The sequence below is a fragment of the Lemur catta genome, chromosome 16 (genome assembly GCF_020740605.2).
Source record: "Lemur catta isolate mLemCat1 chromosome 16, mLemCat1.pri, whole genome shotgun sequence".
Classification (NCBI taxonomy): Eukaryota; Metazoa; Chordata; class Mammalia; order Primates; family Lemuridae; genus Lemur; species Lemur catta.
This window is the reverse complement of record NC_059143.1, coordinates 17,026,049-17,052,676: the sequence shown is the minus strand read 5'-3', so window position 1 is coordinate 17,052,676 and position 26,628 is coordinate 17,026,049. Positions and strand designations below refer to the sequence as shown.

Here is a 26,628-nt window from a genome sequence, read left to right as displayed (position 1 = left end):
TACTTTTGTTTCAGAAGACATGTTTCACTTTTCTGCTTTTTGAAAGATGTGTAAAAACTAAACTTATTGAAGTTGTCATTTGTATATAGCACCAGTCTCCCATTGATTTTATAGGTGGTTATTTTTAAATCATTCTGACAAAAATAAGTATCAAATATTCTGGGTTTATATTGATTCTCCAAAGTAACATTATCAGCTTGCTTAAAAAACACCCCGTTTATTTCCCAAGTCTTTTTCCCCCAAGTATTTCTAGGTGCCTCTTAATTGGAATCTGTTCTAGAGCAAACGTGGGGTCATCCCCAAAGTCTGCCTGATTTAAATGTCTGAGGATACACTTTGGAAATAATTGACTTAACAGGTTATTAGTAGAAAGTGCTATTAAGTTCCGTTGAGGTCATTTTCTTTCAGCATGTCAGTATGTCATAACCAGATAAGCCCTTATCTTCTTTGCCATGGTGGAGCCTGAGTGCAGAGTGGTGCAGAGGTCGTTCTGAATGGGATTTCCTTTTCTTGGCTTGAACCAGATTGGGGAAGATGGCAGTGCCTTTAAAAGAGATGTGTTTTTTAATGGTGCCCGGAGTAGTTACAATCAGCTGTAAGCAATGGAAAGATAAGCTGAAAGCCGGTGTGTGTTGGGTTGACCAGGTTAGTGTGAATGAGGCTTTGTAGGGCCTTGGGACTCATCTCATTTTTACTGTCAGTGTGAACTTCTTTCATATTATCTATCATGTCAGGAGACTAGAGACGTCTTACCACATCACATGCTGGATGACCGACCTCTTCGTCCATTTCCCTTTCTCTGTATTCCTTACATGCACTGAGACAATGGAAGCAATTAGAAGAAAACTTGAAGTTACACAACCCTGCCTGTCTGAATCTGTGCACATACACACTGCCTTTTCTCCTGAAAATGCCAACTGTGCATTTGTGGATTAGATCCTATTCCTTTTTGCAAAGTCAAGAACATCATTCCAGCACTTCTGTCCTCTCTCTCCTACATCATAACTTCCCTCTCTCTGTTAAACCTTTCCCACCTGTGTAAAAGCAGACTGGGTTGTCTTCTATAATAAAACCTTACTGACCTCCAGACCCCTTCCGGCAACTGCCCCAATTTTCTCCTCCCTTTTTGAACAAAACTTAAGAATGGGCTGTACTTGGTCGTCTCTCTCCTCTCATTCTCTTGACCCACTCAGTCAGGTCTTTGCCTCCAGCATCCTTTCAACACTCCACTGAAGCTGCCCTTGTCAAGTTCATCAGTGACCTCCACATCACCAAACCCAGTGGTCTTAGTTCTCATGGTATTATATTTGATCTGTCGTCAGTTTTGACACAGTTAATCACTTTCTCCTCCTTGAATGCCTCGTTCAGGCTTCCAGGACACCACACACTCTTGGTTTTCCTTCTCTCCTCTTTTTTTGGTTTCCTTTGCTGGTTCTTTCTCAGCTTACCTATGAAGGTTCAGTCCGTGAATTTCTTTTCATTCCTATCTCACTTTCTTTTTTAGTGATCCTGTCTAGTTTTATGGCTTAAAATATAATCTGTTTGCTTCAGCCCAGACTACTGCTTCCTTGAACACCAAATTTGATATCCGATTGCCAACCTGACATCTACACTTGGATGTCTGATAGCATCCCACATGTACTGGTTATAAAATTGAGTTCCTGATTGTCCCTGTTTCTCCTGCAGTTTTTCTAATGTTGGGTAATGGTGACTTTGTCCTTACGGTTGCTCAGGCCCAAACCATGGATCCACCCTTTATTCCTCTTTTCTGTTATACCATGTAGTCCACCTGGCAGAAGATCATTTAAGTCTTCCTTCACAATATATCCTGAATCTGACCACTTTCCAACGCTTCTACTGGTCTTACCCATCTCTTATTCCAGTTTGTTGCAGTAGCCTTTTTGGGGGTCTTTTAATTCTACTCTTTACCCCTCCCCCCTTCAGCATAATAACCAGGGGGGATCATATTGAAATGTAATTAAATAATGTCACTACTGCTCCTCCTCCAGCAGCTTCCCATCTCACTCGGAGGCAACACTAGAGTTTTTGCAGTGCTCCGCGAGCTCTGTGCACACCCCTGCCTCATCTCAGTTTCCTTCTATCAGATCTGTCTTGGTCCCTAAGGCAGATTTGTTCTTAATGTATTCTCTTTTCTTAAATATTCTTAAATGAGTATCATTGTTTAGTGGTAGGAAGGACTGCAAAAAAGGTTTCAGGAGCATGGGGAAATTAGTGATGCACAATGAAAATCCAGAAATTTAATGTGCTCGAAGGTGCTTTGTAAATCTGTAAACCAAAGCAAGTGTATGTTATACCGTCATGAAGATATATTTCCAACATACTGGATAATGCCTCAGACGTGGGATCAAAGCTTAATTTCCCTGGACCCTGGAGTTGAGAGTGTGATTCAGCCCAACAGTGGATTTGGAAGTAATATCGACCATTTGCATTCACATGTGAGCTCCGTTATCCTCCATGTAAACAGTGTGGTAGTGGGACTTGGGGGTAGAAGAGCCCTTATCAGCTGTAAATGATCAGACCCACACTTTTTAACAGCTGTATGGCAATAGCAGGGAGCCCCCTAAAACACATATCTTGAAAAAAAGTTTTGAAATAAGGACATTATTAGTACTGTAACCACAGAAACAAAGTATCAATGTTGTTCCTTAATTGAGAGAAAACTATTAATAGATACATTTTTAATTCAAGATCTAGTATTTCAATCTCAAACTAATACATGTGGTTATTGCAGCTATCCATCAATGACAAGGAAGAGAGAAGGCTCATGCTGTTGGACTGACCAGATTGGCTATAAAAGGCTGAAATTTTAGCTGTCTTATCATTGGATAATTGCACCTAGTGTCCTGTGAATACAAATCACTGATTCTTCACTTAGTGCTGTGTCTTTGCTAGATTTAATTATCTCTGCCTCATTTAGCCTTTGTGAAACATAGGTAAATAACCAGGAACTTTCTAGAATGAGAGAGAAGACAAAATGTGTGTAAGCTAGCTAGCGGATGACTGTTTTCAAAGCGCAAATCCAAAAAGAATGGATTCTTTTGCTGGCATCCATTCACTTTGGGAAGTAGTCACTGTGAATTTCACCTTCTAGCATGAAATTAAGTCAAATGAAAGATTGCCATATTGAGGTGGTTTGAGGAGACAGACTACTGGAAAGGCTTAAATTTGTACTGTATCAGTTTTAGGGGGCTACAGACACAGAGCGATCTATATGCTTACTGTTAAGCATATGGTGGTTTTTCCTAATAAAAGGTATAACATTTATTATGTTCACTTGATTATATGTTGATTTTTATTGTTGGAAAGTCCATAGGGCTGAGGGGTTTATATTTTCTATGTGAATGTGAAAGAGAAAATGTAGCCTTATTCTAGAAAAGTTCTAGTGTAATTATAACACATCTATTGGGCTGACACTAGTTCTATGAAGTGAGCTCTTCATTCCTTTAATAACTAGGGTAATTATAGTTTGAGAATTTTAAAACTTAGTAATCACTACGCACGTATTGATACATATTATAAATGAAGTGATGTGTGTAGATTAAGAGGTTTTGCACAAAAGGTACAGTTTCTGTTACAACATGGTTTCTAAGCTAGCAACTGAGAGTATTGAAACAGTTTAAAAATAAGGTGAATATTTCACATAGTTGCACTCTGTATATCTGTATCAGCAGTTCTACACTAAGTTTTAAATGCAAGATTTTTGCTAGGTGTTTCTGAAATGTTGAGATTGTAGATTTGGAATTACATTGTTCCAGTGATCCTTCTGACTGGCTAAAAGTATTACTGGCAGTTAGGTATCCTCTTAGATGCCTCTCTAAAGCAATGAGAGCCCATTACTAGTGCAACTTCTGTGATGTATGGTTACTCTGTCATATACGTCACTTACGTGATGGGAGAAATTGCCATTTTGTGGGTAGTTTTAACAGGTATCTTCAGTGCAGAAAATCCTGTTAGGCTTGAAACTAATAAAAGTACACTTAGATCAATAGAAAGATAAAAACAAGGTAAGAAATAGAACCGTGGTTAGAGCTTCTTCCTCTCCCTTTCACTCTCTCTCTGTCTCCTAAGAACAAGTGAGAACAGATGGAGATGTGGCAAAAGTGAAGAGATGCTTATTTTAGATGGATAAATGATAAATTGCATTTTGAATAAGATTTTGTAGAGAGAATTGGATAATTTTGGGCCTTGATCGTTTATTTTGCCACTTTGCTGAAATCTGAAATGGATGAATTTAGGTGTTAGAATGTATGCACTTGTTAAATAGAAGGGATAATTTAGCTAATTCTTATATTTAAATGTTCAGTATGTATAGCACATTTGCATTTTGATGTTGGAAAAGCTAAAAAGAGGATGGGCAGGGGTGAAACAATTTGGATCTTAATACAATGTTGATTTTGGAATCTACAAATGTAACAGTGCTGAGAGATCTTTTCTATTCAAAGAAAAGATCATTGTGGACATTGTGCTCCATTTTGTAGTCCTTGTTTATAGATAAATGAATTGGTTAACCCATCAAATGGAGGAAGGGACAGCTTTTTATATTTTTAAATTGACTCGTCCTAATTCTAGTATTTGCTCCTCTGAAGGTATAATTTCAATTGTAGGAATATTTCCAAATATTTTTCAGTTTCCTAAAACTCGTAATTTTGTAAGTATTTAATTTTTTTCAGTTTTGCTTATCTTCTCTGCTCATTATTACTTACCATTTATTGTAATTTTTATTTTATTATCACAGTTCTAATAATAATAATCTTATTGTAAGGTGCTTAAGGACTGGAACTATTCCCAAGATAATAAGGGCTTAACACTGTTTCTGCTGCGAACTTAACATTTCAGTAAAACTTTAAGTTATTTCCAGCATTCTTAGTTATTTCCAGCCTGATGTGTGCCTGTCAGGAACTCAGGGCCACAGAGGGCTCTGGAGCCAGAACAGAGAAGGGAGAAGCTTCGTTCTTGGGGGCCATGGGGAGGAGAATGAGAGGGGAATGTCGGGACGTGAGAGGGTTAGACTCAGCAGTGAGGAACACACATGAGTGGTTGTGAGAGGGCCTATAGCTCCTAAGACCCAGAGGTGGAAAGTTTGACCTGGAGGAGGTTTTGGAGGTCACCCGCCATCAAGTGTTTTTCAAACTGTTGGAACAGCCCCTGGGTTTGGGCCTTGAGGGGACCTTGGGGAAAGGGGGGAAAGTCAAAGAAGTGGGGCTCCTGATCTATACCCAGAGTCACCCAGCACAATTTTGCTTTCTAAAATACCTATTTTATGTGTTGGGATTATATCTGAGAATTAGGTTCTGCTGCTAAAGTGGAAAAAAAAGTTTGAAGACCACTGATTTGAAGACTGCTGATTAGACTATTAGGTGATAGTGGGAGCCTCTTATTTTATAGGAGGGGAAACTAAGGAACAAGAAACTTCTGAGAATTCATGGTTTCCACCCGTGGGTCCCAACTTGTCTGGCTCCTGCATATGGTGCCATGTTGGCTCTGGAAATCGAGCCAAGGTTAAGGAATAGTAGTGATTTCCAGAGTTCTGATACAAAAATAGGTGAAACTGTCCATACCAAATCCAGTACATGCTATTTTATGAAGATTAGGTTACTTAAATTTTTAGAAGGCTTTGGTCAACCACGAAACTTGGATGCTATTGAGTAAGACTGGAGGAATAGATTGTCTCTTCAAAGGGTAAAAGATGAATCCAGGCTTTGCCTTTTCAATGATCTTATTTTTTAATGTAGTAAATTAAAGGTAAAATGTGGAATTGAAAACAGAATATGGAGCTTGAAAAATGGAAATGAAATGTTTATGGTCATTGCCGGGCAACTTGTTTCCCTTCATTTGATGTACTAACTCTTTTGGAAGTAAACTGGGGGGGGTTATATCTCATGCTTTGATGTGGTATATGTTTTAATGTTTAGAATGGTTTTAATTCTTTATTTCGCTTGAAAATTTGCTAAAACTGGTTTCTTGATTTCATGATTATTGTCGAGAGGAAAATATTCTTTTTTTTTTTGTTGTTTGTTTTTTTTTTGTTTTTTTTTTTTGTTTTTTTAAATTTTTTTTTTTTGAGACAGAGTCTCACTTTGTTGCCCAGGCTAGAGTGAGTGCCGTGGCGTCAGCCTAGCTCACAGCAACCTCACACTCCTGGGCTTAAGCGATCCTACTGCCTCAGCCTCCCGAGTAGCTGGGACTACAGGCATGTGCCACCATGCCCGGCTAATTTTTTTTGCTATATATATTTTTAGTTGGCCAGATAATTTCTTTCTATTTTTAGTAGAGACGGGGTCTCACTCAGGCTGGTCTTGAACTCCTGACCTCGAGCGATCCACCCGCCTCGGCCTCCCAGAGTGCTAGGATTACAGGCGTGAGCCACCGCGCCCGGCCGAAAATATTCTTTATTTTTAAAAAAGTTTGCATGATTTCTGAATTGAATAATGTTCTTATACCAGGATCCTGATCATTTGAGCTGAATTTGTTTGCTGTTTCTTAATCTATTTTCATTAGCTAAGCTGTTGTGAAAAAAGGCCCCATGGGAAGACCAAAATTAGCTTAGTAACTTTGCTCATTCATCCATGTGTATATTACATGACTGTTTTCATTTCTGATGTTGCAACTGAACTGGATCAAAAGCAAATAATTTTCACATCCTCTGAGTAAGTCTTTGTCTCCTGTCACTCTGAAGTCTTTTTTTGTGTGTCTGTTTTCTTCTAGGTGAGGAATTTTAAATTGGAACAGGAACAAGAGAAAAACAAAATTTTGTCAGAAGCGCTGGAGACTCTAGCCACTGAACATCATGAATTAGAGCAGTCTCTGGTTAAAGGATCTCCACCTCTCAGCATCCTTAGCGAGGACGAGTTCTATGATGCGCTGTCAGGTAACTCTAGAGTCCTTCCATCTGTACTGTTGGTGATTTAGAGTCTACCACCTGAATGTCTTTTTAGAGTGCGTATCACCTTGAGTTTCCCCAAATAAACAAAGGTATATCAGTATAGCCCCCCAATTACCGTTCTTTGGTGTGTCATGTTGTTAAGGCAGGAGTCTGAAAGTTTGGAATGAAATTCATCACCACGTCTGCCTGTACTGAACGTGTGTGCTATACGGGGATTGGAGCGCTGCTAAAACTGTGCACATTGGATCCAGTGCTTTATTCGGTGACTATTTCTTGAATACCTCCCAGTGCCAGGTGCTATCCCATGTTCTAAGGAGAGAGATGCACAGTTTCTGTCCTCAAAGAGGTTTAGTGTAAAGGATACAGATAAGCACTTGGTTACAGCACAGTATGCTAAATGCCAGATTAAAGGTGAAGCCACCATGTAGCTTCAGCCGAGAAAAGGAGGTGCTGAAGGACAGCATGGCATGCCTGCAAGGAGCATGGACTCCAGAGCCTCTGACACTAGCCAGCTGTGTGACCTGGCGCAAGTTCCATGACGTCTCTGGTTCACAGTTTCCACGTATTTAAAATGGGATCATTATAGCATCCATTTCAGCAGGTTTTGTAATGAACTGAGTTGGTATGTTTAGTGCTTAGAACAGAGTTGGGTGGTACTCAGTCCTGTGTGGAGAGTTGAGGATGACTTAGGAAAGGATGAACTGCTAAGTAGTTTTGACTTTTTAGGAATTCAGTTTAGAATTTTTGAGGCAGGCGTGGGCGGGAGAGGTGAAGGGAACATGGAGAGCAGCAGTTGGGGATCAGTGAGATTGAGAAAAGTTAATTATCTTATGGGAGGAAATTAAATGTGTATATAATAGGTTGAGCATATACAATTACTGGGTTTCACAAAACTTGACCATGGAAGCAGGAAACCTCAGCATATGTGAAGTGAAGGATCAAATTCATAACAGGAAATGAAAGAGAGGCTGCATGAGAGGTAGTAGAAATGAGAACTAAAGATTAGGTGTAGGACGTTAAAGAAACTGGTATGACAATTGGGACAAGGAAAATAACGTTGGTAGGATGTAGACTGATGGAGAAGAGAGTCATTGTGTAAGACAAAGAGAATCAAGTAGGAATTTATTAGTAAAGGTGTGATAGAAGTAAAAGAGGGGGCAAAAGCAATTTTAATAGGCAGACCGTGGAATAACTAGAGAAAGATTATAATGACAGTGGCATTGTCAGTTACCCATGGGATTTGTGAGAAGAGTAAGTCATGTTGGGAAGAGAAAATAAAGGTAGGATTTGAAAGTGGTGGAATGAGTGACAAGATAAAGGAAGTATTTAACACGACTGGGGGAGGCAGGAGGGAGAGTGACTGCCGACACCGCACATCGATCCACCCTGTGCCTAGTCCAGTAGTGCTCCTTCTGCGTGGAGCATCCGAAACGGAAAGTTACAAGAGGGATTCTGGGTCTAAATACATGGAGGTATGAATATACAAGAGCCAGAGAATATAGACAAGGCAGATAGACTCTGCCTCAAAACAAACAAACAGAAAAATCTCCATGTTTGTTCTCAACAATTCAGTATGAATGTACATACAGAACCCAGTAACGTTATCCCTTCACCCCGTATCCCAGTTAATCTCACATTCTTCCTCTTCCTCTGAGGTTCTTATTAGCAGCCTGGTATACTCTCTTCCAGACCTTTTTGAAGCACTTACATGTATATATGCTTCATAAGGTTTTTTTTGTTTTTTTTTTTTTAAATCATGAATGGAAGTAGCTGTATAATTGTTCTGACTTGCTTTTTCATGTGACAGCTTGTCTCGGAAATCCTTCCCATCAGTATTATAGCTGTAGCTCATTGTTTTTAAAGGTTGCATAAAAGTCCATGATAACAGTGTACCACAATTTCCTTATTCATTCTCTTCTTGATAGACATTTAGCAGCTACTATCTTCTTTCTGTTTTTTTGGTCATTTTTTAACTCTTATCTCCTCTGCGAGGAGATAAAAAGAACTATAGCCCCTGTAATCCCTATATAAGTAAGTTTCATCTCACGTGCCAATTCATATTGGTCTGCAGTATCTGCTGCTTTATGGATTGCCGTGTTAAGAAGGATCCTGAGGCTGAGTCCAAGAGCCTGGGCTGATCAGCATTAGTGTACCATGGCAGTAGACAGGTCAAGCATTCACTCCTCTTTGCCTTTAATGACTCACCTGAATTTTTGTTACATTTGCCTAAGCATAGTAGCTCTTCTGTGGCCATTCCTACTATTTCCTACTACAAGTCTTGGAAATCACTTGGTATAAGGTAGAAACTACATTAAAATTAAAAGTCAGATGCCCTTGGTTCCAGCCCTGACCTGCTGTTGACCCAGTCACCTAATTCACTGAGATCATAAAAGCCATCATTTGGGATGATTTCATCTTCCTACCGCAGCTTCCACACATCAACCTCCGTTCCACTTCATCATTTCTGTTACAAAAGAAGAAATGTCCCTCCTTAATTAAGGCCATTACTTCCTCATCTGTTCTGGTACCCATCTCTTTGTGCCTTCTTGAGGAAGCTGTTGTTTAATTATTGCTTCCTTCACTTACACGTTCAATACTGTATAACTTTAAATACTAACTTGAAATTCTGATATTAGTTTGCTATTTTTGCTATAATAAACTACCACAAACTTAGTGGTTTAAACAATGTGGATTTATTCTCTTACAGTTCTGAAGCCCAGAAGTCCTAACATCAAGGTGTCTGCAGGGCTGGGTTCTTTCTAAAGGATCTAGGAGAGGAGGTTTCCTTGCCTTTCCCAGCTTCTAGAGACCCGCCTGCATTCCTTGGCTCAAGGCCCCATCCTTCATCTTTAAAGCTATAATGGCAGTGTGACATCTTCCAGTCTCTCTGGCTCTGACTCTTCTCCCTCCCTTTGATGAGGACCTTTGTGATTACACTGAGCCCACCCAGATAATCCAGGACAGTCTCCTCATCTCATTATCTTTAGCTTAATCAGATACCTGCAAAGTCCCTTTTACCATGAAAGGTAACATATTCACAGGTTCCAGAGATTAGGGCATGGACATCCTTGAGGAGCCATTATCCTGAATACCACAATTTCTAAATTTGTATCTCCAGCCCTGACCTCTTACTGGAGTGTATATACTCAGCTGTCAGCTTGATATGTAAAAAATGAATTCTTGATCTTCCTCCCAGATCCTCCTGTTCCTCCTGGGGTTGGCCTCATTTTAGTATTAATAAATGGCACCTCTTCATCTCCTAAAGCCAGAAAGCAGGAGAGCTTCCTGACGCTCATGTGAAACACAGAGCAAGGCCTGTCCATCCTGCCTCCCGTCGTACCTTGAGTTCGTGTGTGTTCTGTTGATGTAGGGGACTGGTTGAAGGTGCAGGTGCTGGTGCTGAAGCTGTTGATACAACGTAGCTCTACCAATTCCTGTACCCTTGGGGAAGTTAGTTCACTTTTCTTTGCCTCATTTCTTCATCTGCAAATGGGTCATATGATTATTGTGAGGACTAAATTAATAAATGTTTGTCATGTACTTCAAACAGTGCCGGGCATACTGAGGGGTTGACAAATGTCAGCTGTCATTATTGTCACCCTCACTGTGCCCACTCTCATCTGGCCTCTGAACTGATCTCTGCGCTTCCAGCCTTGCCCTGCTGAAGTTTGTTCTGTGCACACCACGCACAGTGATCTTTTGTCGACAACCACATCATGACATCCCCCCACCTAACATCCTCCAGATAGAACCCACACCCCTTCACAGTCCTCCAGGGCTCTTGACATGACCCAGATCGTGCCTGTCTTCGCACTCATCTTGTCCCTTTGCTCCCTCCGCCGTCTGCACTCTTGCCACACTGGCCTTGTTCCAGGCCTCAGATGCAGCAGTGATGTCAGGCAATCGGGTGCACAGTTAAATGAGAGCAGGGAAACATAAATAAACCTGTATCTCATTTGAAGCTTAATTTCAATTCCTTAAATGGCAACAGTAGATTAAGTCAAGCCTATCCTAATACTGAGAAGATGTGAAAAAAACGTTTTTAAAGATACTTCTTTTAAAATATTTTAAAATTATTTTCACTAAATGTTTAATCTTCTTTTTAAAAGTTGCTAACTTATGTTACTTCCTTTAAAGTAAAAGGATAATTTTGTTTAATCTAAAGCCCATGTGATTTCCTGTTTCCCTTTATCATGTCTCTTTAAGCGTTTTCACATGGGCAAGATCAATGGAAATCTAATACAGTGGGGGAAACCTTGATGCAGAGCCAGGAGTGTACGATAATAATTTTTCCAGCCCTGTGAGATCACTTGAAAGAATTATTTTTCCAGTATGCTCAGTGACTAAAGATTTCACGAAATTCCATAAAGCAAAAAGATTTCTTTCTCACAGTTTGGTTGGATTCCATTGTGTAAAATTATTTTAAAGGAGACAGATCTAATAAAGCATCACATCACATTTTGTCCTCATTTTGTTTGTGGGGTGTGTGTGTTTAAGGAATGAAGTGGTCATAGCAAGTGAAATTTTGGGTATAACCGTAAGTGAACACTTCCTGGGAGAGGGGCTAAACATTCATGCATATTGAAGAAGAAAAAGATTTAATGAGAAACTATAAAGGCTAACTAATTCTGTGGAAAAACTATTCTGCCAGCAAATCAAGTTGTAGAAATACTTTCTGGAAGAAGAAAGTGGTTTTTTACATATTTCTATCCTGTCAGTTTCACTTTTACTTTATGCTTCTCTGTCTACCAAAGCTCTCAAACATCTCCTCCCCTGGGTGGTCTTTCCTGACTCTGCCAGGCAGAATTCATTTCTTCTTTTGCGTTCCTTCAGTTTACACCTCTTTTACAGCCTTCCGTTGTGTTTTACTTGTCTCTTTAGGATGGTGAGGACCATATCTGTTTACATCCCTGACGTGCATAGCACAGAATCATAGTTGCTTTCTAAATTCTTGTTGAAAGCAGGTGGTTGAAGAAATGTCATTGATATTTCTGTCCTCCCTAAAAATATATTGGTATTCAATAAAGAGCCCAAGACAATCAGGAACACTTGCTGATTTCATGCATCTGTATTTACCACTCCGACTTCAGTCAGGGAGAGGAGGGACGGCGGCCAGGGAGGGAGCAGGGTTGAGATGTTATTAGAAGATAGATGTGTTCTCAAGGAACTTAGAGACAAGTTGGAGCCAGGAACCTGCTCACAGGGAGCAGGGAGATGCAAAGTAGCTAAGAGGGAGAAAAGGAAAGGTGCATAGCTTTGTGAGTCTCTAATAGTCTTCTAAGGAATTGTTTTTGAAACGTTTATGGCCAGTTAAATAAATAATTTCATGGCTGTTACTCTTTAGTACTAGTCTGAGACAGTTTCATGGAAAATTCCTGCTCTTTGAATATTATAAATTCAGAATGTATTGTTTTTCATACTGTGGGTTCACTTTCCTTTTTAGAAACGTGTTGAGATCAGTTGCTCTAGAAAGGCTTTCTTGCTAGGTCTTCCTCTTAAGGCTATTTTGGTTGAAATGTGCATGAATAATGCATGAAATCCAATAGTGTAGACCGGCAAAACCAATAGATTGAAACCAGTTTTTGCATTTCTCAGCAGTCATAAGGGTAGATCTTTTAAATGATGTCTGTTTGGATTAAAACTTTCAAAACAGAGGTGGTAATGCAATGATTTTGGTTTTACGTGGAAGATGGTTTTTGAAATAGCTGTGTGTTTCTTATCGGTGCCTTTCCTTCATCTCTTTTCTGTAGCCTGGACCTGTCCAGGATTTGGTGATCTCACCCATCTCTGTATTCATAACACTTATTTCTCTATTATCCCTTTTATTTGGTAGTTATATATGCTGCTCTGTTCTTGCTTTTATATAACTTTTAATGTATTTCTTCCTTATCTCCCAAACAACACTGTGTGTTCCTTAAGGGCAGAGACCTTGTATTAACTTTCGTATTCCCACTGTTGCCCTGCACAAGACAGGTTAGTTGGTTGATGTGATGTATAGCAAATTGAGTATCAGAGAATGTGACTGTTATCAAACACCCTCTATATGTAGTATATGGTGCAACATTCTGGAAGGTGTCGAAGTAGTAGAAGGGGCTGTTAATCTGGTTTTATGTTTATAGCATTAAATAATTGCCCAGCAGCTCACTCATTATATGTATGTTGTAGGCACACAGTGGTGAATGTAATTTATTCTTTAAGTTTTGGGTTGACTTTCTGGGATCATCTGCATTTTAAAAAATGTTCCTATTGACTAAATAAATGTTATCTATTAATATTTATTGTAAAACCATGTACATTTTTCATTGTCTGGGCATTGAGAGAATTTTGTTAACCAAGCATACTTCTTGAGTGCTCACTGTAACAGATGCTTTGTTAGGCATGGAGATACCAAGCTAAGTGAGAGCCAGTCCCTGAAATCAGTGGGTTTGTAGTCAGGCTAAGGGAAGAGACTGATGCTAATTACAGTGTAAAGTGATAGGGATCTGGTCCTCCAGTCCTCTGCAGCTACTCACTCCCAAGATACCAGACCGTAGAGTTTACCTTTCTCAGTAACTATCTTCTCTCTAATCTCAGTTTCATACATCCCACAGTGTGACCACTGTCTTCTGTCTTCAACCCACTCTCTCTAAAACCCTGCTCCAACCTTTGACCACACCCAGACGCCTACTCTGCCTTTCACTGTCCCTCCTTCCTGAGCTTAGGTTGCCTGGGGCATCACACAGTCACTCTCCTGCCTTTCTCTGCCTGCACTGTGCTCCCCTGGCAAAGCTCTAGGCCATTCTTCTCCCCCTTCTACACCAGTCCTCGGGCAACTAGGTGAGGCTGGAGACACATGCAAGCCCACGCTGGCAGGCCTCACTTTAAATCCACGGCTGCCTAGCAATGCTAGTACATTTTTCTAGTCAGTGCTTTCTACATGGTTATTTCATACTTCTTAGCTCACCTAAAATTTCTGATATTTTTTCTCCCATCCTGCTCCATCTGAGGACATTGTTTATGTCACTGAGAACTCCTCTTGTTTCTACTTCCAAAGCCACCAGCACATGTGCATGTGCTCCCCATGCCCTGCCTTTTCTACATGTGATGATGAATGTTACGTCCCTAACTGAAGCCAACCCCCTCTACTTGTGCCTGGGGTCCCAGCCCCTCTCACCTGCTTAAGGACCCCATGCAGTTCCTTCTCTCTGCTAGGTAACCAAGTATTCCTTGTCCCCCTCAACATAGCCTACCTTAAAAAGAAAACAAGACCTTTGACTCCACACCACTTTCCTTTCCTGCTAGTCTTGAACATCCTCCATTTGTATGTTTGTTCCCACCAGTGCGCTGTGATTTCTCATGACTGGGTCGTGACTGTGGCCCAGTGAAGCAGTCCTCTCTGTTTTCTTCTTTCTTCCTCGCTCACCAGCACTTCAAGCTGTTGATTACTGCCTCCTCCTTAGAGCCCTTTACTTGGCTTCTAGAATTCCACTCTCACTTCATTTTCTCAGTTTCTTTTGTTCATTTTTTTATACCTTCCAACTTCAGATCTTAGAGCATCACAGGGCACAGTCATTGAAGCTCTTCTCTGTACCCTCACCCCCTAGATCCTTTGTACTGAGAGTTTCGTCTGTGGGCATCACTTGGGAGCATGTTGGAACTGCAGAACTCAGCCCTAGCAAATAAGAATCTGCAGTGTTACAAATCCCAGTGTTACAGATCCCTAGGTGATTCGTAGGCGCATTAAGCTTTGAGCAACGTTGCCTTAGATGACCTCATCTAGTCTGTTGCTTTTCAGTGTTGTCTATTCTGATCATTCCGTCAATTTTGTCTCTCCAGGCTCATTTTTCCTCTGTGAATTTCAGACTCATATCTAAATATCTACTCGACATGTTCACATAAATGTCTAATGGGATCTCCTCAACGTCTTAAAATGTCTAGAAGAGAACTCTTGGCTTCTAGTCACAAGCCTGCCCCTTCCGCAGTCTCCCACATCTTGGTAGAGGCAAGATCTGTCTTTCCAGTTGCTCAGACCAAGGCTGAGAACCTTTGATTATCCATCACAGACTCTTTTATTTTTTTTCTCTCATACCCACATTCAATCCATCAATAAATCCTGTCAGGTTTTCCTGCAAAACACAGAGGGTCTGACCAGGCCTCATAATTGCAACCCCATCACCCCGGCCACCTGTCGCCTGGATTGTGACGTAGCTTAACCGTCTCTGCTCACACCTTTACTTCCCGCAGTATCTTCCACCCTGAATTCAGGGTGTTCTTTTCAAAACATGAATCAGTTCACATTGATTCTCTACACAGAACGTTCTGATGGCTTCCAGAGCCCCCGGTGGCCTGGCTCGCTGCTCCTTCCTGCCATGGAGCTGGTTCTTGGCCTGGCGAGTGTGCTCTCCCGCGGCCTTGCTTCCCCTGATTTCTCTGCCCAAGAGCGCTCTTAACCCAGATATCTAGGAGGCTCGCTCCCCACTTCCTTCATTTTCCTGCTCAGAGAGACCTTTACCCTGTTGTTTTTCTTCCCTTTTCCTTACCTTTCTTTTTTTAAATAGCATCTCTCACGTAACATGCATTTATTAGTTTTCCCACAACTCGAGTGCAAGCTCCTCATTGTTTAGTTCACTGATGTATTTCTAGCCCCTAAAATCGTGCCAGACAGAGAAACTGAGGTGAGCGATAAATATTTGTTGGGTGAACAAATAAGTACCACCAAAAGGCATGTAAGGTGTGTTACAGGAATTCGGAGGAGAGGCAGCTATCTGAGAAAACAGGAGAAAGCATCACAACAAATGACATTTAAGGAGTGTTTTGAAGTGTAAGAGTTCTTCAGACAGGTAAGATACGGGGAGAATATCTGTTTGGAGGAAGGAAACACGTGCAAAGGAGGAGAACAGAAGTTTTCAAAACCATCATGAACGGTGGCGTGGCTGAAGCAGGGGTGAGTGTGTTGGGTGTTGAGGGGAGGGACAAGAGATAGAGCCAAGCAGGTATTTAGGACCAGCCTGTGATGAGTCTTGTTACAAGATTCCGCTGAAGAATTTGAATTTTAGCGTATAGATGGTGGGGAGCCAACAGATAATTAAGTATGTAGGGTGATGTCAGATTAGTGTTTTAGAAAGTTTCATTCTTTTATTAAACATTTTGGAATTCTTATACTATCTTTGCATTTATACTAGGAATTGGGAATTCAAAGGAGAAAAGGCATGGTCCCAACTCAGGGTTCACATTCTGGTAGAGTGCTTGTATTTTACGAGTAGAGGCTGATTTGATGTCCCAGTGTCCTAGGTGGGATGACAAGGGCCTGAGCAAAAGCAGTGTTAGTAAGAACGGGAAGTTTCACTGCTTTTCCTTTGTTGCTTTAGGGCTGCGGTCCCCACTCCTGGGCCGCACCACAGCGGGAGGTGAGCAACAGGTGAGTGAGCGAACTGTATTTCCAGCTGCTCCCCATCACTCGCTGTCACCCCCAGTCCATGGAGAAATTGTCTTCTAGTCCCTAGTGCCAAAAAGGTTGGGGACCACAGCTTTAGGGAACACATGTCCTTCTGAGCTCTGCTCCAGGTTCAGGGGCTGCCTCCAGGAATCCTGGCTAACTTTCTCGACTTGACCAAACGCCCTGGCAGCTCTCTTGGCACATGCACCTTAGCACTCGGTTGACGTTCTGTACTAGTTGTGTGACTTCTTGCTTCCTGCCAGCCCCGCCGCTCGGCCAGACAGGGAACTCCAGGAGGAGCTTGGCATCCCTAGTAACCAGCATAGGGTCTGCATATGGTTGGGGATCAAATATTTGAGTGAATAAAGTTTTAAGATACATTTTAAGGCAAAATTATGTGAACTTGAGGACCAGTTGTGGAAGATAATAGCCTTAGGATTCCCATTTATTCACTGAAAGTTCCCACTTGGCCCAAAGCATCTCAGGCTCTACGTGATGGAAATCAAACATGTGCTCCTGTTCTGCCTCCTTTTGTAGTCCCGCCTTGGTTACCGGCATTGCCACCCACACACTGTGGAAGCTACAGATGTGGAAGTCATCCTTTACCCCTTTCCCTACGCCCCTCTGCCACATGCAGGTATGTAGTCCTGCTTCTCCTGTTCCCATTTCCTTCCCCCACATTCACTGCCAGTGCCTCAATCCCACTTCCCCCTCCTTTTGACCCCACAAACTATGACGGGGCCTTCCCGACAGGCTTCCCTGTTACTGGTCTTTGTCCATATTAGCCACCATTTACGCTGCACATCGTCAGGTGTGGTCAGCTGAAAAATGGCCCCCCAACATATCTCCATGTCCTAATCCCTGGAACCTCTGTAAATATTACCTTATTTGAAAAACAGGATCTTTGCAGATGTGATTAACTTAAGGATTTTAAGGTGAGAGGATCATCATAACTTACCCATGTGGGATTTAAATGCCATCACAAGTAACCTTAAAAGGCAAAAGCAGCAGGAGATTAGACAGACAGCGAAGCCGATGTGAAGATGGAGGTAGAGACTGCAGTGATGCGACCACAAGCCCAGGGAAGCTGGCAGCGGCAAGGAACGGATTCTCTCCTAGAGCCCAGAGGGAGTGTGGTCCTACGGACACTTTGATTTTGACCCAGTGAAACTGATAAGTATTTTTGAACTTCTGACCTCCAGATTTATGAGACACTGAATTTCTGTTGCTTTAATCACCAAATTTCTGATGTTACAGTGGCCATGGGAAGTGATACATAAGGGCTTTCTGTAAAGTCTAAAACTGATCTTATGAGTGTCTGGGAAAACACGCACTGACTCCCCATCACCTACAGTTAAAGTCCAAACTCTGAGATCTGACCCACTATTATGCCTTATTTCTGAGGACCATGACTTTTCCCTCTGGCCACCCTCCTCTCTAGCTATGCTAGAGAAAATCTTGGCCAGAAACCTTGTTCTTTCAGGCCTTGGAACTGTTTTCTTCCCCTGACATCTGGTGTTCTGTCTCCCCGCCTTAAAGTCTTATTCATCCTGCCCAGTGCAGCTCAAACGTCATCCCTGCCTGGAAGCTGACCCTGGTTCCTCTAGTGGTTTCTTCCCCATCCTCTCAAACTCTTTATTTACACACATATCTATATGTGTGTCTTCCACTAGATTGGACTTTGGATATTCGGAGGGCACCAGCCCTATCTTATTAACCTTTGTAAACTGTTTCGGCAACTAGCGTTTTGCCTGGTGTAGTAGACACTTAGTAAATGTTGATTTGTTAAGTTGAAGTCACATGAAAATACTTTGTTTTCTAACTATGGATTATTCTGTAACTGGCCTTTAGTTCTAGAACTATTTTCTTTGTAGAGTGAATGCATATGTGACCTTCCTGAAATAATGTTGAGAAAGGATGTCAACAAGACAAATTGGGAAGCTCTGGATTTAGTAATCCAAAATAGACAGGCATAAAATTTCTGGTAGCCCACACACTATGGTTTGTATTAATATAATTCTCCATCTTCAATTACGTGGGTGGATTTTGCAAGTAGTAGAAAATAGTAGTAGATTTAGTTGCTTGGGGACAAGCAAATAGTTTTAAGAAACTCTGTCACAAGCAACACTATACCGTTTGGCTTATTTTGACCTTGAACTTCATTCAAAGAGGATATGTCTAGAATGTCTCTGCCTCTTGTTGCTTGCTGCCAAGACTCTGTTTGAAGTTTTTGTCACTTCCTTAGTAAATTACTGTAGCAGTCCCCTGGCAGGCCCTTCTGGACTTATCCTAATATTCAGTTTATAATTTATTTTAAATGTGATAAACTTTGTTTATTTTGTGTCCGTCATATTTTCTGTGCTGTTTCTGAGTTTCTGCAACTGTATCTTAAGGCTAAATAAAAATGTGGCACTGGTATTTTAAGCTGTACCTTGGGTTACTTTGGACATTTTTAGAACATGCCTAGCACGTGGGAAACCATAAACAATAAAGGTATTAAATCGAGCGTGTGTGCATTTCCTGACCATTCTCTGCTACCTCCAGTAAGAAGAGGAAGGGTGATTTGGACGTTATCCACAGTTTGGCCACGTCTTGCTCCTTTGTACTGTTTGTTCTCAGGCTGGTTTCCAAAGGTCATGTTAAAAAAAGTACTTATCAGGACAACTTACAAGAATTGTTGGCATGTTTATATTCTGAACTTTCTGGCCTCTTCTTTCAGCCTTTTAGCAGGAGGAAAAATTAAGAAATCAATGCCTGAAAAGTTCTCTCATTCAAAAAAGTAAGATAGCGGTTAGGATCCTCTTAATTCTGGAATAAAGTTAAAGTCACAGTATCCCAATGACAGCCATTGGCTCCTGTGCTATTTTGACAAGAAAGGGGACTGTGTTCAATCTGAAATGTGCTTAAAATAATTATAAGGCCTAATATGGACAGAGCTTTAAAGACCTGGGCTGTGGGAGACTTGTCACATTGAGACAAACTTTGTGGATGTTTTAGCCATTCTATTAATACTACTGTTTTAATTGAGAAATTAATCAGGCAGAAATTCTACCTTCAGTGCTTCTTTGTAAGCTAGAGTATTTATCTTGTAAAATATAGTCTGTTTTTCAAAATGTTATTCTGATACTTTTTCTATAAAACATAATTATCAGTTAACTCACCTGAATCCTTTTGGAACAAACCCACAAGTAAGTACATACCAAGTTATTCCATTTCCCATCATTCAGGGCTGTAAAGATTTTCCTAATTGCCCATCAAAAGTTTAGTAAATAATGGAGGACTATTTTATAAATCCCTTGCCCTGTTTTTCAGGGGTCAATGAAGGATTCTGACAATTTTGAGTAGCTTTGCTTATTATAGGAACATATATACTTATAAGGGGAAAATGTAATGGGAAATAAAAAAAAATAATGAAAGGCTAACATTGCCTGAAATTTAGCTATGTATATTGTTAAATAAGTTTCTTCTGCGTTTAAAAATACATCTGTAGAAAAATCAACCAATTTTGCTTCTATGTGGTTATCATTTGTTGTTGGCATTGAGGTGAAAGTTAATAGGACCAGAATATATTAGGTCATTAAATATGAAATGTGCGATTTCGAATCAAAAGTTTAGCTTATTATATCTCAAGCAATACAATTAATCAAAGCATGTACCTAAACTATCACCACAGTTTTGCCGTCTTAACTGTAGCTTGCATATGCCAGCAGCAAAGAAGCCTGAAGAGTGAGTGGCGATGAAATCACAAAAGGCATTTTCCACAGCTTGTTGAAATTTGAGTGTTTTCCTTGCAAGAAGTGGTCCAAAGCCTGGAAGACGTGGTAGTCAGTTGATGCAAGGTCTGGTGAATATGATGGATGACAGAGTTTCTAACTCCAGCTTCTGTAGTTTTAGCAATGTTGTTTTTTGTGACTTGCAGTCTTGCAAGAGGATTGGCCTTTCTCTATTGTGACCAGTCTCAGCAAGCATCCTCATGATTTCATCCAATTGGTTGCAGTAGACATCCACTGTAATTGACTGACCAGGTTTCATGGAGCTGTAGTGGATAATACCAGTGCTGGACACCAAACAGACACCATTAGCTTTTTTTGATAAATATTCAGTTTTGGACTATGTTTTGGCACTTCATCTTTATCCAACCATTATGCCAAACACTTGCGATTGTCAAAAAGAATCCATTTTTCATTACACATAACGATATGGTTTAGAAATGGTTCACCTTTATGTTGTGACAGCAAAGAAAGGCAACCTTTGAAACAATTTCTCTTCTGATGCTCATTTGATTCATGCAGTACTCATCTATCCAGCTTCTTTACTTTGCCCATTTATTTCAAATGGTCCGATGTTTTTGGAATAGTAATGTCAAACCTTGCTGCTAATTCACACGTAGGTTGAGATGGATTTACTTCCACTACAGCTTTCACCTTGGTCTCAGGTCATTTTCAAGACTAAAATCACTAGAATGGAACTTCTCAAACCATCGATGTACTGTGTGTTCATTAGCCATGCATTCCATTGATATTTTGAACTATCTGTGCTGCACTGGTTCCCTGACAGAACTCATATTCAAAAATAGCACAAATTTTTTACTTACCCGTGGTTTCACAAACATTGCTCTAAAAAAAGTTTGAAAGATAATCACAAGCCAAAACACACATGTGAAAGAATGAGGATGTACCTTCACAATAAAAAAACAAAACAAAACACAAAAACCAAGAAGCATGAAAGTGAAATGTCAGAGATATCAACTGTCAAACTTTTAGTATGTAAGGAAATCGGACATTTCATACTTAATCTAAAGTTCATGCGGCTAACATGAGAGCTCTTTGGCTTTGGATTGACAAGTTTTTGTATGCTTGGGTTTTTGTTTTGTTATTTTTATTATGGTAAAATATAACAAAGTGTACCATCTTAGCCATTTTTAAGTGTACAGTTTAGTGGGATGAATGTGCAACCATCACCACCATCCATCTCCAGAACTTTTTTGTCACCCCGGACTGAAACTCTATCCCTATTAAGTGCTGACTCCCCTTTCGTCCTTCCCCTTGTTTGTTTTGAAAACTTGAGTATTAGGGCCTATGCCACTGTCAGGGGAGCACTGTGACCAGCACAGGGTAGGCATGTAGCTCATTCTTCCCAGTACTTTATGCTTCCCACTAAGGCATTAATAAATTGCCCGGGAACACTGGATAGCAGATAAGGCCTGGCACATTTGATATGTGTGGGCAAAATTGACGAGCCCACGGTTGTAAGATTGAATTATCACCTCGGGGGGCACTGAGGTCTAGCACTGATTTACTTTACAGGGAGACTTAAGAGTTACTCCTGTGGGTAGGCTTTGACCGTGATCAGTACACCTCCACAGTGACTTGTCCTCTTGGGTATTAGCTAAACAGGTTTGAATTTAGATATCTCTAGACCTGTGGGCTTCCGCGGGAAACAGTGCTATATTGCAGACGGACAGACTGGTGTGACCAAGGCTGTGAAGGTTATAAGCTATTAAAGATGCTTCCCTGTTACCAACAGAGCAAATCCAAACTCTTTCCTACTACATGTATTTTTAAAAATGTTTTAAAATGTTTAATTATTATGGGCACATAATTTATATCTTTATGGGGTACATGTGATGTTTTGCTACAGGCGTACAATGTGAATTGATCAAATCAGGCTCATTGGGATATCATCACCTCAGGCATTTATCATTTCTTTGTGTTAGGAGCATTCCAATTCCACTCTTTTAGTTATTTTTGAAGTCTACCCTAACTTTTTGTTGTGCTATCAAATATTGTTCATTCTATCTAACTATATATTTGTAGCCATTACCCATCCCTACTTTATCCTTCCCTCCCCTGTACCGTTCCGAGCCTCTCGTTACCATAATTCTACTGTATCCATGAGATCAATTGTTTTTAATATTTGGCTCCCACATGTGAGTGAGAACATGTGAGATTTGTCTTTCTGTCACAGTACATGTATTTGATATCTCGGTTCATGGTACTAGAAATAACTGAGCTTTTGCTTTTAAGGAACTAGTTTTTATCCCACAGGCACTATAAATCACATAATTGATCATGTTTCCTTCTTTGCCTTTGAAGCTACGAAGCTCACAGTTCGTGACTTACCTCTACCTCATGGCATGTGTTGGGATACTACCGCATTCCTCGATCCATTTTATATTCTCTTTGCCTCACTGTCTGTCTTTGGTTTTTATTTATCTTCTATTTGGTTTTCACGACTGACTCATATCCTCATTCCCCCCAATTTGGTGTCTTCCACTGCCACTGCACAGTGCCTCGTTCCTCTCTGCTGCTCGGATCAGTCCACTCCGTGCCACTCCTGCTGCTCGGATCAGTCCCTGTGTTGTAACTCTTTCTTCCTCCCGACTCTTACTCCTAGTCGATGTACTCGGCTCCATCATCAGCCACTGCCCTTTCCTGACCTCTGTCCTCTACTCTATAAAGTTGACTGATGCCTCCTTTTTGGCCCCCTGCCCCCATTCAGACTTCTGTTATTGCACATAGGAAAATTTACTGAACTCATTTGTTCACAGAACCTCTGCTAAACCCTGGGCAGGGGCCAGAGCTCATAGTTCTTTGAATCCACAAGCCTTGCAGGTTATATAAGGAAGGAGGAACAAATGAAGTGGTGTCAGATATGGTAGATGAGTCAGCATGACAATTGAAAAATGATGGCTGGACTTTGCAATATGGGGTTAATCAGTGACCTTTGTCAGAGTCCTCGGGGGAGGGTGGGCATAGCCTGATTACATTAGAGCAAGGAGGGGTTTGGGAATGAGGGAGACAGGAGTAAGGAAGGCGGGAGAGGAAATAGGTAGAGGAACAGGGAGGTGGAGCAACAGAGCTGTGGAAAAGGAGGGGGGCCAAGGAAGTGAGTCAGGCACTGCTGGCCATGGAGGACAAGGGTCTGCCCTGCCATCTGTTCTGGAAGGGACCGATGCAGATGAAGGTAGCAGGCCTTCAGCTTGTGTATTCACTAAGTTGAAATCTTGTTTTGGGAAAAGTCTGTCTTTGCTCCATAGAAGCTCCTATTGCTTCTTATTTAGTATTTTACTGTGTATCTGCTTTTTGTTAAATTTCTTTTTAGGTAGGCAAGTCCTACTCTTCCGATTTTATATCTCTTAAATTGTGAACATAATATAACTGTGTGTAGTCATAGTCCTGTTTCATATAATGCTTGAGAATTTTTGCTACATTGCTTTTTGGTTTTCATGCTGTCTAAGTTATAAACTAACAATGCATCTTAAATAATACTAATAATACTAACCAGTACAGATACAATTATTTTGTTTGACTTTTTAAATTCTTAGTTGTCCTTTTTTTTTTTTTTTTTTTTTTTTTTTTGAGACAGAGTCTCGCTTTGTTGCCCAGGCTAAGTGAGTGCCATGGTGTCAGCCTAGCTCACAGCAACCTCAAACTCCTGGGCTTAAGCGATCCTACTGCCTCAGCCTCCTGAGTAGCTGGGACTACAGGCATGCGCCACCATGCCCGGCTAATTTTTTGTATATATATATATATTTTAGTTGGCCAGATAATTTCTTTCTATTTTTAGTAGAGACGGGGTCTCACTCTTGCTCAGGCTGGTCTCAAACTCCTGACCTTGAGTGATCCACCCGCCTCGGCCTCCCAGAGTGCTAGGATTATAGGCGTGAGCCACTGTGCCTGGCCCCTTAGTTGTCTTTTATATGAAACAGATTTTAAAATGTAGAAGTAAAAAAACCTCCCCCGACCCACCACCCCAAGACTGTGGTTTTTATCCTTGATTCAGGTAGTGTTCCTGCTGCTCCCCTGGGACATCTCTCACCTTTGTCCAAGCAGCGCTTTTGGTGTCTCAGGATTTGCTGTCAGGACCATCTCTCCTTCGTAGCCTTTCCTGACCTCCCTCTGCTTACTCCAGAGGACTGACTGATCCCTTCTTTGCCTAACACGCCCTAAACAAACGTCTGTCATTTTACTGCTTTTGTTTGTTTGTATCTCTGCTTACCTGAACCAGACTAGTCTTTCTTTAATGCAGAGAAAAATTTCTTTGCTTGTATTCTAGAGTTTTAAAATGGTATCCTGATTTTTTGACTTAGCATTATGTTAAAAGCAATTTTCTCTTTTATTGAATTGTTTTTGTAAATACAATTTTTTTTGTTTGAGACAGAGTCTCACTCTGTCACCCCAGCTAGAGTGCTGTGGCATCATCCTAGCTCTCACTGTAACCTCAAACTCCCGGGCTCAAGTGATCCTCATGCCTCAGCCTCCCAAGTAGCTGGGACTACAGGCATGTGCCACGATGCTCTGCTAATTTTTCTAGTTTTGGTAGAGACAGGGTCTCATTCTAGCTTAGGCTGGTCTCAAACTCCTGAGCTCACACAATCCTCCTGCCTTGGCCTCTCAGAGTGCTAGGATTACAGGCATGAGCCACTGCGCCCGGCCTGTAAATATAATTTTAACAACTGCTTGTTTCATCTAACAGGTGACTGTCCCCTGTCTTATCGTCTATTCAGGTTGTCTGTCATTTGTTTCAATAAAAGTTTATTTCTTTCTGCCAAGATTGACAATGAAAAATAAAGGTCTCTTTAAGTTTATTATTAAAATATCTGTTTCTTCGTTATAAGGTATTTGACAGAACAAAGCTATATTTTCAGAAATTCCGTTAAAGTTATATTTACAGAAAAATAACTTCCCCGACATTGAAAGTCTTTCTGCAAGTAACTTATTCAGAGGGTCCAGCTCAGAGATCGAGACGTATTGTCCAACCTGCAAGGTGTATTATCTAACAGTTGCTCTTCTGAATCAAGCTAATATGATAATAAGTTTCCATGATTTTTGCTGAATTATAGAATAGAGTAGTGGGAAAAGAAAGCACTAAAATATTTTCTTTGCTGACCACTTTAGCTGTAATACATACTTAGCAGATTGTCAATAAATGTATCCTAAGGAAGTTTGCTCGGCTGTGTGTCATAGTCTCTCCTAGAGCTGGAGCAAGTGAGTGGACCATCCTCTGCTTCAAATGGGAAGTTATAGGTTATCTTGAATTTCTATTTTCGTTAAAACCCAGGCACCATGTAAAGTTTTATGGAGATTAAGTGACTGCTGTTTTAAGCTGAAATGCATAAAGCGTTAAACAAGGAGTGAGAAAGCCTGGGTTCCTATTCTGGTTCCCCCACTCACAAGCCATGAGACCATCAGCACACTCGTTAATAACCACACAGTCCTGCCTCACCTTCACCAGAGCATCTTTGAGATGCTCAGAAGAGATGAAGAATGTGAGAGTGCTTGAAAACTGTATTGTACAAAAATGAGTTGTCTTATTATTTCCAAACAGGCAGATGGCACCACTCTGAATAAATAGCCAGTTGGGAACCTGGCATTTCCATCTTCGGAATACCTGCCTGACAATTAGTATATGGACACTTTAGGCTTTTGCTTTGAGGATTTAAATAATATCATACTGGACAAAGTATTTTAGAATTACCTTTGCTTTTGTGTCTACAGTATTGGATGTAATTTTAACTTCTCATAAGGACAGCTCCTATAGCTTTTTCATTATTCGTGAGTTTTTAAAAATTGAATGGTCTTTTTAGAAGTTATGCTTAAGATGCTCTTTGAGGGAAGATAAAATTGGAAATTTGGGGGGCAACCAATGAATATGATTTCTTAAAGAATTGGATAATCCCTGGAGATCTCTTTTCCTATATAAGATCTGTTTAACTGTAAGCTTATAGAAGCATACATCTGTTTCATAAATCCACTTTAGCCTTCCTGGGTACAGGTTTTCTGAAATCCCTAAGGAGGTAGTTAACGGATGGATTGTTGAAGGACAAAGTAGGCTGCTTAAGTTTCAAAGCCTGGTGCATTAAGGGAGGTATCCATTGTTAGTGAAGCCTCGTACCCAAGTTCAATTCATTAACTAGGAACCTGCTCTGCCACAGATTCCGAGTCCGAGCAGTCCCTGAGTAGACTGGAAGCAGTGACAGCACACTCCTTTGAAGAGGAAGGAGAGCATTTGAGCAGAAGACACAGAATGTCCGAAGGAAAAGACTGTGGTGGTGGAGATGCTCTCTCCAATGGCATCAAAAAACACAGGTAGGACAGCCTTTAACAGTTGTCGCTGCTGTCTTTTTTATGATAAAGTAAATTTGAGTTCATGAAGAAACGTATGCCTTCCCTTCCTTTTTTCCCCTCTGTATTGGGGAGTTGTATTGCTGTATCACCTTGAAGAAAGGACTTAAGTACTTTTTCCTTTGTCTCTTTAAGAGAATATCTGTAATTGTAGGAGTAGAGCACAAAACTTGGGTTTAGCA

General features: G+C 40.8%; 1 protein-coding gene across 5 annotated transcripts in view; it reads left to right on the top strand.

Moving 5' to 3' along the window:
• OSBPL1A (oxysterol binding protein like 1A) overlaps positions 1-26,628 on the top strand; it is a 186,121-nt gene that overhangs the window by 104,525 nt on the left and 54,968 nt on the right. For 4 of the 5 annotated variants that reach the window (XM_045527560.1, XM_045527561.1, XM_045527564.1 and 1 more), the window contains 2 exons: positions 6,727-6,889; positions 26,257-26,410. In XM_045527560.1, the coding sequence (XP_045383516.1) occupies positions 6,727-6,889; positions 26,257-26,410 (317 nt within the window). Of the gene's footprint in view, positions 1-6,726; positions 6,890-16,869; positions 16,957-26,256; positions 26,411-26,628 lie in introns of those variants that run through there. The other variant, XM_045527562.1, reaches the window with a different exon arrangement.